This window comes from Sturnus vulgaris, chromosome 7 (genome assembly GCF_052056855.1).
Source record: "Sturnus vulgaris isolate bStuVul1 chromosome 7, bStuVul1.hap1, whole genome shotgun sequence".
Classification (NCBI taxonomy): domain Eukaryota; kingdom Metazoa; phylum Chordata; class Aves; order Passeriformes; family Sturnidae; genus Sturnus; species Sturnus vulgaris.
In genome coordinates this window covers 30,810,195-30,825,457 of record NC_142249.1, presented here as the reverse complement: position 1 = coordinate 30,825,457, position 15,263 = coordinate 30,810,195, and the positions used below count along the sequence as shown (strand labels likewise).

The window sequence follows — 15,263 nt, the reverse complement described above, 5'->3', positions numbered from 1 at the left end:
GACTGTCCAAATCACGTGGACTAGTGGCTGGAGCTCTGCTGCCTGAACTCACCCCTCCACACACAGTGCACCAGTCCCAGTGGATTTATCTGCACCGGTTTAAGGTGCAGGGACTCATTTCAGCCACTCCTGCTCTGGAATGGCACCTCCTACAGACAAGCAGGGGCAAGGATGGAAAGGAGAGCAGGGGGAAGTGACTTCCCAGCTAAACTTTCCCAAGTGCCTGAGCCACGACCCTAAGTAAGTGCTTACAAACACAGAGCAACAACTTACAAGCAGGGGTACTTCCATCTGGCTTGTGTGTCATGAGGTGGCATCAGCACATGCAGAAACCCTCATGTATTCTCTCCACTGTATCACTGACCTTCCTGTGGCCTGCCTGGACATCCAAAAGTGGGAAGCTTTCATCCATGCGGAGAGCCAGATGCAGTTTGCTCGCTTTCACAGAGGACTGTGCTCAGCAGAGCCCCAGCAAAAGCAAAGAGGTTAAGCCTGGATTCATGAACACACAGATAGTCTGCAGTGCCACAGCAAGCCTGGGATCTGTGGGATTATGGATCTCTTAAAGATACTGTGGAAGTTGATAGACTGTGTCTTTGGAAAAAAGAAAGTTCATTTAAAGTACCCACTACAGGAGACGTTTGTTTTCAGCTCTCCTTCTTGCTGACTAATGGCAAAATGGGATAAAGATTAATATTTCCCAGGAGTTCTGGATATCCAATAGTTAATGTCTACACAGTAATTAAAATTGAGTTAAATAGTTGGCTTGCTAATGACATGACTGTGAGTTTTAAGACCAAGTATTACATATTATCCTGCAAGTCAAAGCAGCTGCAATATAAGCCAAATTCTTCCTGAATCTTATGCGGTGAACAGTTTTTAGGGGTCAACCACACAACAAGAATTAGCCTGAAAACCTGTACAAATATCAAAGCTGCAAGGCAGCAACACATTCACCTCAATCAGGCTTTAAATCAGAGCCAAAGATGAAAACCCAAGGCTCTGGCACTACAGTTGGGCTCTGTAACACTCACCAGCGGCCTGTCCTCAATTCCTGTCCTTCCTTCTGCTTTTCAGCATCTGGGTACCCTTCCTTGGTGGGTTTCATTAAACTAAACAGAGTGCAGCTCCCTCCCTCTTATGCACAACAGCCCCTTCCACTTCAGAGATCCAAGTTCTTTTCCACAAGGAAAGTAGTGTTCAGGAAAAAGGCAACAAAAAAGCTCACTCTTTTCCCCAAACATTCAGACAGTTTGTGTTTTCCCTTTAAACTGCACTTTCTTAACTTAATCAGGTTAGTGGAGGGATTTTTGCCTTGAGTTGTTAAAGCTTATTTCAACCCTTTGCAAGAAAGAGTGTTTGTCTCTAGCCAGAGCATAACAGAGGAGAGAACAGAGAGATCTTGCAATGTTTAAAACAAGCTAAGCAGAAAGCAAAGCAAAGAAAAACAGCAGTAACACTTACCGGGGATTTTTTCTGAAGAGAGAAATCTCCTTTGGGGGGATCATCTCCTGCAGAAATAAAAGTGAACAAAGTTTCCTTGGATTCATTTCTCTGAAAAGCGTTCATCTCCCCTCTCGCCTTGTCTCCCACCATGCTATGTGGCTGTGGTGAGTTGACTGGGAAGATTTCCAACCTCAGGCACGAAGTTTGATTCAGTTTGAGTTAACCCTAATTGAGCACATTTGTGCAGCCAGGGCAGAAAGGGGAGGGAGATGCTACCAGGAAAGACAACTTCAGAGTTCAAGGGGAGTCAGGGAAAACAGTCTGAATCAGTCACAGGTTGGGGCTGTCAGCACTTTGTGGCACACCCCTCCCGGTTGTTTGGCATGCCCCCAGCCATTGTACGTGCACCAGCCCAGCACGGTGCTGGATGCTGCACAGATGTGAGCTGAATAAAAATCCCAGGTCCCGGATACACCTACAGCCTGCGGATTTAGCAGCATAGCGTGCATCTCCCTCCCAGTGTGGTAATGACAGGTTTACTCTGCAGGGATCTCATTTCACTGGAAAGCCACACATTCCAAGACACAACTACTAAAATGCTCATCACACCAAACCCTTGGACGCTGGATGTCACAGATTGTATTAAATCATTTCTTTGCTACTGCAGGAGTGAAGTGACCCAGGGTTCATTCCCACACCAACTCCCTAGAATGACCTTGCTTTTTCCCATGGGACAGTTTAATCAAGGGGGCACAGCCAGCACCCAGAAGTAGCCCCAATCCCTCTCTCTACTTTCTATTATCCAGAAGATCACTTTGGGGCTTCATATGTAACAAATACAGCCTATCTATGCTGGGAGTCCCTGGATTCCCCCTGCAGCTATGTGGGCTCAGCTCCCTGCAGGTACACTGTTGTCCCTCCTTCCATGCCCTTCCCATGGCAATAGTGGAGCTCTTCATCAGTATTCTTCCAACATCAGTTGCAATTGAAGAGCAAAACTCACAACCTTCCCATAAACTATCCTCAATGCTTGTGGCTCTGCTGTACCCTCAGCACAGTGCAGAGGTTTTTTCTTTCTCTTACACTTGGCTTCTTTAAAAGGCAAGTGTTAAAAGAATTTTCCGAAATATTTCTCCTTTCTCTTATCAGCAATGCACAGACCACACCCAGAATCCACAGCTGGTACAAGGAGTCTGCATAAACTCATCCTTAGTGCAAGTACTGAGTTGCTGATAGTGCTTTGTTATCACAGAACCAGGTTTGCAGCTAACGAACCAGGAAAGAGGCCTCTGGCCACACCACAGATCCTTAATCTGGCTTCAGTTATTGCTAACAAGACATGGAGAACACTTGCACAAGGGAATCAGATGTGATGGACTGCACATTGGAAGTATACTTACTATCCACATTCCATCCATATACTTACTATCCACATTGGCATTGATTCCTCTAAAAATCCCCAGAGATTCCGTTTCACTCTAACTGGGCAGCTAAACATGGGGTCAGCTGGGCAGCTGACTTGAAGGCCAAACTCCAGATGGTGCCAGAAAGTTCTACCCCTTCCATGTTATTTTTTTCTTCTACAGCAGTGGCAAAACAACAGTTTGGTATACCTCCTCTGTCCTGCCACAAACCAGCTCCTTGTCTTCAGCCCACCCAGTGACCTGCACACATGCACAGCCTTGCTTTTACCTGGGTGCAGCCTCCAGGGAGCTCAGCTTTATCAAGCCTTTTTCATGGGCACGAGTGCTCAAAAGCAGACCCAGTGTTGGGGGCAGAAGAGGTTTTGTTCACATGGGTCCTGTTCCTACACACCAGGCTGGCAAGTACTCATGTCCTGTAAGTCTGACCCCTTGCTAGAGGCAGCAGAAATATTTCTGAGCCCTCTGCTGGCATCTCATTCCCCAGGTATTTCTCTACAGCTCCCAGTAGAAACCTGCTGTATTCTGCCATACACAGGCAAGCAGAGCAAACACAGCAGCAGAGTTATTAAAGGAATAATACAAATGAAAGACAGGAAAGGTTTCACTATCCCTTGCACAGCACTCCCACGCTGCTGCAGTGTGATGCATTAATGTTTTCAGCCTCCTGCAGCTATATTTCCTCTGTGTGTATACAGCCCCATGCATCACATGAGCTAAATGACTTTTTTTTAATACTGGCATGAAAATCCCTATCAGTCAGTAGGATTAACATACTACTTGTCTAATACACTGCAGAGCTGTTCAGGCCATTAGCTGCCAGAAGGTCTTCTCAGACGGAAAGGAAGAAAAGGAATTCAAATGTCTGGCAATAAATGTTTACTTGGAGCAAAAAGTAAAAACAAGTTTAGGAGAATAAATTTGCAAGCACCTCGGATACAAATACAGACTAATACTTGATAGAAGGAGACCTGTGCAACTGGACTGAAAATCGGGAAGGAATTGTACCACAAATGGAAATAAGGTGGCATTTTGAAGACAAGTATAGACAAACAGATCAAACACGGAGCAGTAGAGGTGTGCCTGCAAAGCTAAGGCACAAAATAAACTGCAGCTAGGAAGGGGGACATAAAAGGCAATAAGAAAAAGTGTTTGAAATGCTGTCAATATTGGAGAAAGAAGAAGGAAAATGAAAAGTTGTTATTTAAACCAGAAAACAAGTAAACAAAAGCTCATCCAGAGAAGCCAGGAAACTTGTGTCCTTTTTGTAATTTTCTCTAAAAAAATAAATTGCAAAAAGGTATGCAACACCTTTGAAATGAACCAGCAGGAGTATGTGTGAAATGAGACAAAAAACTGCCTAAATAATATTTGGATATCTTAAATGTGCTCAGATCATCAGAGCCTGATGAAATTCACCTTCAAGTGTTGAATACCATATTGAGCCACTTCCCTTGTGAAGGGTAAAAGCAGAACAAGCATCACCACTGCCTTTAAAAAAGCAGATTGTTCCTCCAGGAGTGTTCCTCCATAGTGAGAGAGATACTTGATCAGATAATCCCTTCTAAGCACCAAAAGGAGAATAAGGATTACAAAACAGCCATTTCAGATTGGAAAAAATGCTTTAAAACCACACTGTTTTATTCTTTGGTAAGTGGAGTAACAGCTAGAGCAGCTCTGTATGTGATATATCATAACTCTGATCTCTCATGTCTCTGATCTCTCACAAGGAAATAGGGTCCATATGAAATGCCCATAATAGCAGACAATTGGGAAATCTCTCTAAGAATATCAATGATTTTCCATCAGATTAGGAAAGCATGAAACATGCGGGAGCTCAGCTTTTCCATGAGCAAAGAAAACTTCAGCACAGCCAGCATGGTGTTCTTGTTTGTGCTCGAAATCAGGGTGAAGAAGCCTGAAGGACAACTGAGTATGATTCCAAAATGGTGTTGCAAAATGGGAGAAACCATTTTATTGCTCTGGAATGAAAATGATGAAATTTGGGAAAGAAAAATACCAAACGCTACTCCTTCCCATTGACAGGAAAAACAGCCAGAGAGACGAACTATAATCCATTTTTGTTGAGGATGAGAGAAATAATTGACTTTTTTCAGTAAATAATATTTGGGGCTCCTTTTTCCAATTTGGCTTTCAGTGAGGACAGATAAGCATTGGAACAGAGATGGTGTGGCTCGGCCTGCAGGGTTCAGACAGCCCATGATGTCTGTTATATAAGAATGCATTAGGGACTACATAAATATCAGGTCCTGTCCCAGAGCAGGCATATGGATGAGGTGCCCTCCTGAGTTTCTGTGAAAATCTTGTGCCAAACAACTTCACCTGATAAGTATGAAAACAAGGACTGCTTTCTGTAAGATCTCCTCTCTTCTGAATTATCCTTTATGCAACTGGAGAGTCTGTAGGATGATTCATGCTTAAATGTTATATTCAGCTACCAGATGCCGTGCATAGCCAGAAATTCATTAAAATGAATACATTTTGCTATGACTTTTGGTTCATAATTTAATTTTTTTCGGGTTCCCAAATCCTCAGAAAGAGAATCTGCATTTTCACATCGCTCTTACAATCCTCACATTCTCACTACTCCCTGCTGCAGTACTGTGCACCTTATCCTGTTTATACTCAACTAATCTCTTCATTTTTACCTGCATTCATCTCGTGGTACAATCCCTTCCTAATTTTCAGCTCAGCCACACTTGTCTTTTAATAATGAGTCTTATTTATAATTCATATATACTGGCCATACTTTTATAGCCCTTTTACCATATATGTATTTCTCTCCTCTTTTTCTCTTTGTGAGATAAGGTTTTAAGAAACTAATGAATGTGTGGCAGCAACACTTTGGGCTTGGTGACCAGACCCTGGAAGGATGTGATAACCTCTGGAGGTCTCTTCTGGCTTATTTTTTCCAATTCTTTGATCACAAGAAAAAGCAGTGCTTAACTGATTTATACAGATCAAGAGTGGTTTCCATTGCCTGCAGACTTCTCCTAAACTTCAAAGTAATTTAAGAAAATGATGTATCAAATCATTTGAACAACCAGGAAAATATGCCAGAAGCCTTCAAACCTACATCTCTCCTCTATTCACCAGCCATTACAGACTCAAAATTGTGAAGGCATTTAGATTAATACCACTATCAAGCACCTAATCTGCATTTAAGAGCTGTCATCTCGTCACAAGTTAACCTCTAACAATCAGAGAAACTTGTCATCCCTCCTTGTGCCTTTTTGCCTTCAGTTTCCCCTACTATCAGCAAGAAGAAATCTTTAAAAACTTCCTCACCAGCTTGGGCTTCCTTTGCAGACTGTGGTGTGCAGTCCCCCTCTGCCATTCCGGCCGCTTCCCGTGCCTTGGATGACCCCAGCTCTGTCGTGCCTGAAGATGAACCTTGTTGAGCAATCCCAGCTCTCTTTCACCCTGCTGTTAATGTTTCACTTCTCAGCAGCAGTCCTTTGGTCACCAATAAAATAGTTAAACTTCCATTTATTTCTGATCTGAAGTCATCTCTGCTCAGCTCTCGAATGTCATAGGGAATCTGCCTTTCTTGAATACAGCCTCTGAGGCTGCATGGCACCTTTCATGGATGTTCATGATCAATCACTTCACACTGTAGCTACACTATCTTTCAATAAAATTACTACTTCTGGTTGAGGGTAGGGATTGGCTCTGTGACTAGACAGGATCTCAAGCTGGCCATAAATCCAAATTTTTGACACTGTACACCAGCAACAGAGCTGGTCTTAACTATACAGGTCTTTCATTATCATAGAATCACAGAAGAAATTCCAGTTTGGGCTGGAGGGGATCTTTAAAGTCCATCCATTCCAACTCCTCTTCAATAAGCAGGGACATCTTCAACTAGATCAAGTTGCTCAAAGCCCTGTCAAACCTGATTGTGAAGGTCTCCAGAGGTGGGGCACCTAGTGTTTAAGGCTGTGAGAAGACACAGGGTTTCACCAACCTTTGACAGACTGGCTTCAGTTCCCAGCTCTTCACATATCACACAGGAAAGCAGATATAACATTACAAGCTGTTCCCCCAAATCCTTTTTTGCCTTCAAGCCACGAGCTGCCTGAAGGAAAATCAACAGTTTTTCTATTCCACTTCCACAGTTTACTCCTTTCTGCTTTCCCCCATAACCTCCTGTAAACTGCTGTGACTTTCAGAGAGGCTTTAGAGAAACTCTTCTGCAGGGGAAAATCCCAAATAATTTCTGCAGACACAGAAGTAGTTTGAAGTGAGTTCAGCAATAGAGTAAAATGTGGTCTCCATCACCCAACATCATGGCCCTGAAGACATCTACATCCTTCATCCTTTTATTGCCCTCAAGTCCCACCTGCTTCAAGGCCCCATATCTATCATCACCTCAAGATAAAGTCAAGGCTACAAGCAGGCAGTCAGTTCCTGATGAACTCTGCAATTAGCTGGACAGAAGATGATCCAGTGGAATTGGGCAGGAGGACCAGAAAGATGCACTAGGGAAACACCAAGAGACACCTGAATTTAAGAGTGAAGAGAAGCATACAACAATGGCTACAATGTGCAATAGTTAGAAGCCTAAGCTGATCACAATCAAACTCCAAAATGAAATGAGGAATAAATTCCTACATATGATGATTCATTTGGTAGAGCAACAAGGGATGCAAAGCCTGAAGTGAAAGACGAAGAACAGCATGAACAACTCATAAAAAGATGATGGCAAATCGTGAGGGGCTTGTGAAAGGAGGATTGAAGCAAAACTTTAATAATGGCTACAAAAGAGCAGGCTGTGCACAGAAGAGATATTAAAGAAAAGATAAATGGTAAGAAGAATTTAAATCTATAATGTAGGAGGTATGGCCAGGATCCAGGGAGTGTTATTCATATTATAAGAAGATATAGCATAGATAAGTACAAAGCACAGCATGGCAAAGCCAGCAGCATGAGACTCTGGGCAAGCACTGTGAAAAACAAGCAGAAAAGACATATGAGCACTACAGGCCAGACAATGCAATAGAGAAGAAAAGCTGGAGGGAGAATAGTTGTTGAGAAAAATAAAAAAGCTTCACTTGGTAATGCTTGTGACTTATATTAGAAGATTGGGGCAGGGAGAGAGGGGGAAGGGCTTTTATTCCTGAACAATTGTTTAAGAGGCCATTGTAGCAAGGAAAAATTAGGATTTTTCTCTTCATTGAAGGGCATGTTCAAGCAAAACACAGGACATGAGAGAGCTGAGGCAGGAAATGAAGAAAACTCAGCACAAACAAAATACAACCATGAATTTAAATTACTTTCTAGGCTCTCAAGATGAGAGTAACACAAAAACACTGGAAAAAAAATGGAAGCTGGTTCCAGATCAAGACTTGAGGTCTTTCAGAACAGACCACTGACTAACAGCAAGTGAATACCAAGGAAAGCTATATATTGCCTAGAAAAATCAGGAATAGTTTTCCCCTCCACTTCTAAGATGTACTAGTTGCCATGGTATAAGGTATCATGCACTGACTGGTAGCACTGGTTTCAATAAGTTCAAGACACAGAGGAAATGTACATACAGGTGCTCCAGGAAATGGGAACATGTCCAGTCCCTGGGATCTTTCTATGTTTTGCCCTTCATGATAGTCCTTTGTTCCCCCTTTATAGAAATTTAAGGCATTTTAGGAATGCTGCCCACTGCTTAGAGACAGCTCTTAGTTGAAACAATAGCTATTTTTAGTGTTCACATAGATATGTAAAGCAACAGAGAGAATGCTCTGAAAAAAGAACAAATTCAGAAGAGGAGAGCCAAGATAGGTGTGTGAGTGCCTGTGAGCTCAGTTTCTAACTCAGTGCTGTTTGTCTCTCTCGGGTGTAAGTGATCAATTCTGACTGTCACGAGGTGTGCTGGTCCCTCAGGCACCCAGTGCCACACCTGTTGGTACTGAGATACCTGTCTGGCTCAGGCTCAACTCAGGCTCTGTTCAGAACTTCTGAATATCAGAGAGAGCCTGGAAACAGAAAAATCTAAACATTTACCCAGTTCACTTGCCTGGAGCTGAGTCTAGGTCGTCCCCTTCCTGGTGTGAGAAGCTGGGAGGTGCTTCCCTGCAGCTGGATGAAAGATGTTTGTGGTGAGGCAGAACTTTGGAAAAACATTTGAGGACCATTTGGTGTCCCAAGAACATTTTCTCCCTGGTGCTTTCAGAAGCAGGATCTCATACAGTGCCTTTCAGCAGCAGGCCTCGGGGCATCTCACTGAGCAGATACCAGTATCTCCATTTCAAAAAGGAGCAAAAGAAGGAAGAAACATCCTGAAGAAGGTAGACTCTGCTGAAACCTCGTGCATGCCAGCCCAGCAGTCTCTCCGTTAAGCTGCTCCACTTGCAGTATTATCAGAGCAAGTGAGAAACAGCTACTGATTTATTGTGGCACAGGCTCTGAGGGACAGCTCAGCCACTGAAGACATCACAGTCTGCAGCAGCTTGGGTCTGGAGGAATGCTGAAGGACAGTTGCATCCAGTGTCTCAGCCACCCCGTGGGTGCATTGCCCTACTCTCTGTGCTCGCTTCCAGCCTCAGGGACAGACACTGCCTTGGGAATTTCTCTTTCTGCACTGATTTCTCAGGTAGCTCTCTTCAGGTGGTATGTCCAGCTCCTTCTCCCACCCTGCTCCTGAGTAAAATGCTGCTTTTACTAGCTTCAGTGAGACAGTTGGTACTGAGAAACCAGAAATCCTATAACTACTCAATTCCTCACAGCCAGCTCACAAGGATGCCTGAAACTGGGAGGGACTCTGTTGGGCAGTGAAGGAGGGGCTATAGGATGTGACAGCAGGACCCTGGTGTTTGGTTCTGACTACATTGCTTGTCAGGCCCATGAGCACTTATTTCAAGTTTCCTAACCTTAACTGCACTGCCCATAAAACAAGCATCAAGCAGCATAATCTCCTGTACATCTGGGGCAAGTGATTTCATTCATTAATCTGGCTACCGGACCAAGAAAATCTTACAGAAGATATGAATTCCAGTTTTTCCAATTTTTTTCCATACACACACACACACACACACACACATACATACATACATACATACATACATACATACAGTAAACAGCCTGTTTGTTGTTCTCTGCAAGTTTTCCTATATCAGGAAACATAATGCACTGCACAATTTCAAATCTGTGCTATCACAGAGAGGGTGTTCTCACCATAACCCAGCACACAGCTGATTTTTTGACTATGGTTTAAGTCAGATTGAAATTGTGTAATCGGTATTTCATCAAGGCAAGCTGCTAGGGATAGAGAACATGTAAATCCCAAAAATACCTCTGTTCTGATGAAAAAAACCGTCCAGATCTAATCCAAAGAGATCTCAGCTCTCTGACAGTGGCCCCTCCCAGATGCAAGCACTGACAGATATGATACGACCTTCTGCATTCTAGGGTCTGTCATTTCCACTGAGATGTTAATCAGATCCTCCCCACCCAGCTTCTTCTACCACCATACCAAGGGCCAGGCAGATTAGAGGCTCGTCCAAGATTCATTAACTCTGGTTCCCTGCATTTTCATAACGAGCTTGCAGTGCCATCCATTCTTTTCATCCTCCCCCCGCAGTGACCATGGGGATCATTTTGCTAACACAGTGAGTGGGAGCAGCTCTCACCAGCTCCAAGGGGAAGTGCAGTCATGTGAGTTTTCCCTGCATCAGATCCCAGAGGAACTGACACAAAATTAGAGATATTTTTCCTTTTTTTAATGTTGATCTAACCATACAGAATTTGGGCCTCCAGGAACCCTAACACTTTTTAGCACAATTCTTTATGTTCTGGCCATCCTGTATCCAGGACAGTCTGTTCTCCACTGGCACTCATGGCAAATCCCGTCAGAGTTCGGCTGGGATAAGGGTTATACTCTCATAGAAGGAAGAATTCATCTGTGACTCTTCATCCTTCATCCTTATGCTAATTCACAATAAAAGATTCTTTTTTCCTAGGAGATGAGTGGCATCTTATCTACCTGGCATCAGTGGGACCAGGAGTGCTCAGCCCTCCCTTGATGTGCCCAGCCACCCCAGAGCACATGCCTTCCTCCTGCCCAACGATCTTTCTCCCAGATCTCCAGTCTCATCACCTTAACTGGAGCACATCTTCTGGTTGTAACTGAATACTGAATTAGGCATTTGCTTTAATCCTCCTCCTCTATCCCTGGCCTGTCTCCTTCCTCCTGGGATCTTGCATGGGGTTGTGCCCACCACACAACAGCTGAGTTCTGCATTGCATACCTGCAAACTCTGATTGCTTCTCTTGTGCAAACAGCAGCCCCGAACAAAGAAATGTTTTTTCCATGGGCACACAAAAATCCCTCTGGTGTTCTCCAGCTTGTGGCCACCCAGAAGCCATAGAGCAGTACTGAATGCACTGGGCAGCAGCATGGCACCTACCCAAGCAGCAGGTCAGAGTGTCTATTAATACATCCACTGCAGTCTCATCTGTGGTGTGTGACAAGTGGGGATGGTGTTTCCACCCCAGCTGGTGCACAGTGGTGCTGGGGATACACTGGTACAGGCTTTCCACCTCTTGTGCCCACAGCTGTCTTTGCTGTCTGGCAGTCAGTCTTTACATGTCTCCAAGTACTCCTTGGTAAACAGAGAAGACCACACTGTCAGAGAAATCCATTAGTGACAACATTTAATGACTTACCAAAAAATGCAAACACTTTTTCCACAACCTCCAGCTATGCCTATTCTACACAAGATCTAGCCATGCCAGTCCTTTAGGATGCAGACAGCCACTTGAGTGAATTGTATACATTCAATTGACTTCAAAGAACCTTTGAGTGCTCAGCAACTTGCAAGAGATTTGTTTATAGAAATAATCACTTTTAGAAGAAAAGTGTACATGGCACTTTTTCCTCTATCTCCCATTCAGTTTTACCTCTAACAATAAATCACAAGAGACTCAACATGGAATGGCTTGGCATTGTATTCATCTAGAAATATTTCTTTCCTGTATCAACTCAGATTAATATTAATTTTCTCCAAGATAAAGGCAGCTAGAAATAATTTGAGAGCATAAAACCAGTTTTCAGCATTCCTGACACTTCCCATTGTTAACAAACTGATGATCTTATAATGGTAAAGTCAGAGGAATAATTCCTCTCTTATACTAGGTCTGATTGACTAGGCATGACAGATGGTGTTTTTATTACTTTCTGTTCTAAAAGAGGCCTCATCTAATGCAGTCCAAGCTGTGTTATGAGTCCTAACCTCTCAGATAAGCAAACCGTGTTTCATCAGGTTAATGGATCCTTACTTGATTCAGGAAGGTAATTTTCCTTAAAGTTATTCTAATCAAGTACTCAGAGCCCAAATTGTCCTGTCTTATTGACTGCCAGCAACGGGTAAATCTCTCTACTAAGAACCATATTTATTTTCAAAGAGGGAAAGCAAGTTATTATTATTATTACAGAACCAATTCTATCCTGTATTCAGGGGCTTCTCCTATACTGGCTTTTACTGCAGTTGCAGAATTAAAGACAAAACTATAGTTAATGGAGCCTTTCTCTCAATAGTTTTGTTAAATAACAGGCCGAGAAGGAAAATTAGAGAGTTGGCCTGCTGTTTATTGATACCCCCTCAATTAACTGCCTCTATGGCAATAACATCTGACCCTAATCAGCACAGAACTCTTCAAGTAGACTCACTCCAACCCCTCTTCCTGCATCAGCCCCCAAAACTGAGGGCTGCCAGCCCCAGTAGCTTTGCCACTAGGCTGAGAAGCGACAGAAGACTACCACTTTCTAAAAGAAGTGAAGGAAAACAAGTGCCTGAAGGATGCTCCCTGAAAGTCCCATCCCCTATATGGCATTTGGCCCCACAGGTGGTGTGGTGGTGCAGCCTCTTGGGAGTGCAGTGGCAGCCCATACGGGATAAGGATCACAGCGCCCTGCTGCCTCCAGCACTCCAGTCTGAAGCCCTGCCAGCCCTGGGGCTGTCCAGGCTGTTTAAAGAAGCAGATGGGAGGCCTGACCTCTCCTACTCTCTTTCACCTACTGCAAGACTGGTCTAGCAGCCGAGCCCATGTGAGGACAAGGAGAAGAGCAACCACCTGAAGGTCGTGCAGAAAACACATAGAACACATTGAATTCTTGCGTAGAAACAAGAACTGAGTCCACAAGTCCTGAAAGATCATTCAGCATTGCTTTACTTCTCAATGCACATATTAGCTTTTCACACAACCTCACAAGGAGAATTGGTAGCCCTGAAGCCCCATTAGACATTCAGTATTGGATTTCCACCTCCAGAAAATCTGATCCCCAGGAGCCATAGCTGGAGTTTGCAGAGCAGGCAAAGTGAGCTTTGTAACAAAATAAAGTTCCTTTGCAATTTTCAGGGAAGCTGAGCTGTTCCTCTTACAGCTCTGCTGAAATTATTGATGCCTCAAATGAAACAATCATTCTCAATAATTTTTATTTACCAGCCACCAGATTTTTAGGGTTTTGTCATGCAGAGAATTGCATTGTTATATCAAGGCAGGCATCTTAAAAGCAGTGATTATTCTGCAGGAATGATAAAGCTATGGATAGCAGGTGAAAGCTGTGTTTTTGAATCCAAGAGTCCCAAGCCAAAAAGTCAGAAAGTATGGCTTGGCTCAGGCTCAAGGATCAGAAGTTCCCAGGCTTCCTCAAATGTCTCTGTTTCAGGTCCTGTCAGGTAGCCTGTCACATTTAAAACACACAGCACACTTAGGAGAGGCAGCCTTTTAAAACAGTGCTCTCCTTGTATATCATTGTGGGGTTGATTGCAGACACCTTTGGACTCAGAGCAAGCACCACTGCTGATTGTTCAGACGGGAGATCAATAGAGAGGCATAACTAAAAAACCTGTTACTTGTGGAGATAGCCTCAGGGGACAGCCCTGGAACTGTCCCCACAGTTAAACAATCCCAGAAGAAGTAGGCATCCATCCCTGTTAATTACTGATGGGAAATAAGGCATCAGAGCAGGAGGAGGAAAAGATGAGAGCTTGACTCCTACTAGATCTCATCTGCTACACCAGTTTTGAAAATGAGCAGTGTATGGTGTAGAGAACTTGTCCCTGGGCCTGATGCAACCCCCCATGAATCAGATGAATAGACCATAAGCTAATTTCCCTCCCATCCAGTTTCCAGTGTCTAGGCATAGCTGACTCCAGCTGCTTTGGAACTGCAAAGTGGCTCCACAGCTATTGGATCAGCTGTCCCAGTAGGTTTCTCGTTGCCTTTATTGAGTGTTGGGTCAGACACCATACACAGAAGAGTCTGTGATCAATGAACCCATGCTTTGCTAGTTCTCTGCACAAGAACTTATTCACAGTTAATCCAAACCAACTTCATTCATGAAACTGGCTGGAAATCTCATCAGAACAGGCTTTGCAGAGAGATTTCTGACACTTTTGCTTCAAGCACCAGCTGAAAATAGAGCAAAAAGAGACTCCAGCTTCCTCTATTTTGTCAGATCTGAAGATGGGTGATTAATTCATAAAAAATAATAGCAGCTTGCTCATTTTCCGCCCTCTGCTTTTTTTTCCCCCCTATGAACAGGGGTATTTTTTCCTTAGGCTTATATGTTTTTCAGAACAATTTGTCACTTAGTTCCTGCAAACCATTTCAAGTACTTAACGACATTAGTGATCTGCAATACAGGCACAACAGGACACGTAGGTTACATTGTATGCTTCCCGTTTTCCCAAATTTCCAACTGGATGAGCACACATCTCAGAAACAGGTTTGCAGTGCAGATTTGCACAACTCTCATTCTGAAGCTCTTGCATGGATATTTTGGACAATTGCCTCAAAACAACCCACTCCCACCAACATTCCACACACAACGTCTGTCTGCTCGAGTACTCCCAGCCAGGGAACGTGGAAAGAATAGGAATACAATCCAAGCACGTTACTTACGGAAATCTCTGCGGAGAGTCTCAAACAAAGGCGTTGGCAGAGTGTCCCCAGACGGAGGGATTTCCATGGAGAAAGCAGTGACGTGGTCCAGTGCAAAAGAAGAGAGCTATGACCTGTTTAAACTTCAGAATGTGTCCGAGATAAATGCAGGGTATGAGGTTATTTCTTCTTGTACCCACACTTGTATTCCATGGTAACGTACAGAGAACAAATGGCAAAACAAACTCTTGGCCTCACCAGAACATTGTTCTGTTTGTTGTCCCTGGAGACTTTCAGTTAATCTTCATCTGTGGGTTTGGCCAGAGAAATGTACTGGTGAACCTCCCCTCTCTGATTTCTCTGTGCAAACTTAAAGCTTCTTGAGGATTCATTAACTCTTTACTTCATCATTTCATGTATTTCAGGGTAATCTTTTGTATTTTCTGTACCACTCAGTGGCTTTGTAAGTGCAGAGTTATTGGTGAGGTCCCTTCC

The 15,263-nt window shown here is 43.6% G+C and overlaps 1 protein-coding gene across 19 annotated transcripts in view; it reads right to left on the bottom strand.

The window, feature by feature from the left end:
* Nucleotides 1-14,929, bottom strand: part of SLC15A2 (solute carrier family 15 member 2) — a 52,155-nt gene extending 37,226 nt beyond the window's left edge. For 9 of the 19 annotated variants that reach the window (XR_015804909.1, XR_015804908.1, XM_088168272.1 and 6 more), the window contains exon 1: nucleotides 1,465-1,597. Coding sequence is in view for 6 of the 19 variants with exons in the window: in XM_014871758.2 (XP_014727244.2) it covers nucleotides 1,465-1,596 (132 nt within the window). In the remaining 13 variants the exon portion in view is untranslated. Of the gene's footprint in view, nucleotides 1-1,034; nucleotides 1,110-1,464; nucleotides 1,792-1,925; nucleotides 1,985-14,789 lie in introns of those variants that run through there. The other 10 variants (XM_088168270.1, XM_088168279.1, XM_014871761.2 and 7 more) reach the window with 8 other exon arrangements.
* Between the last annotated feature and the right edge of the window lie 334 nt (nucleotides 14,930-15,263).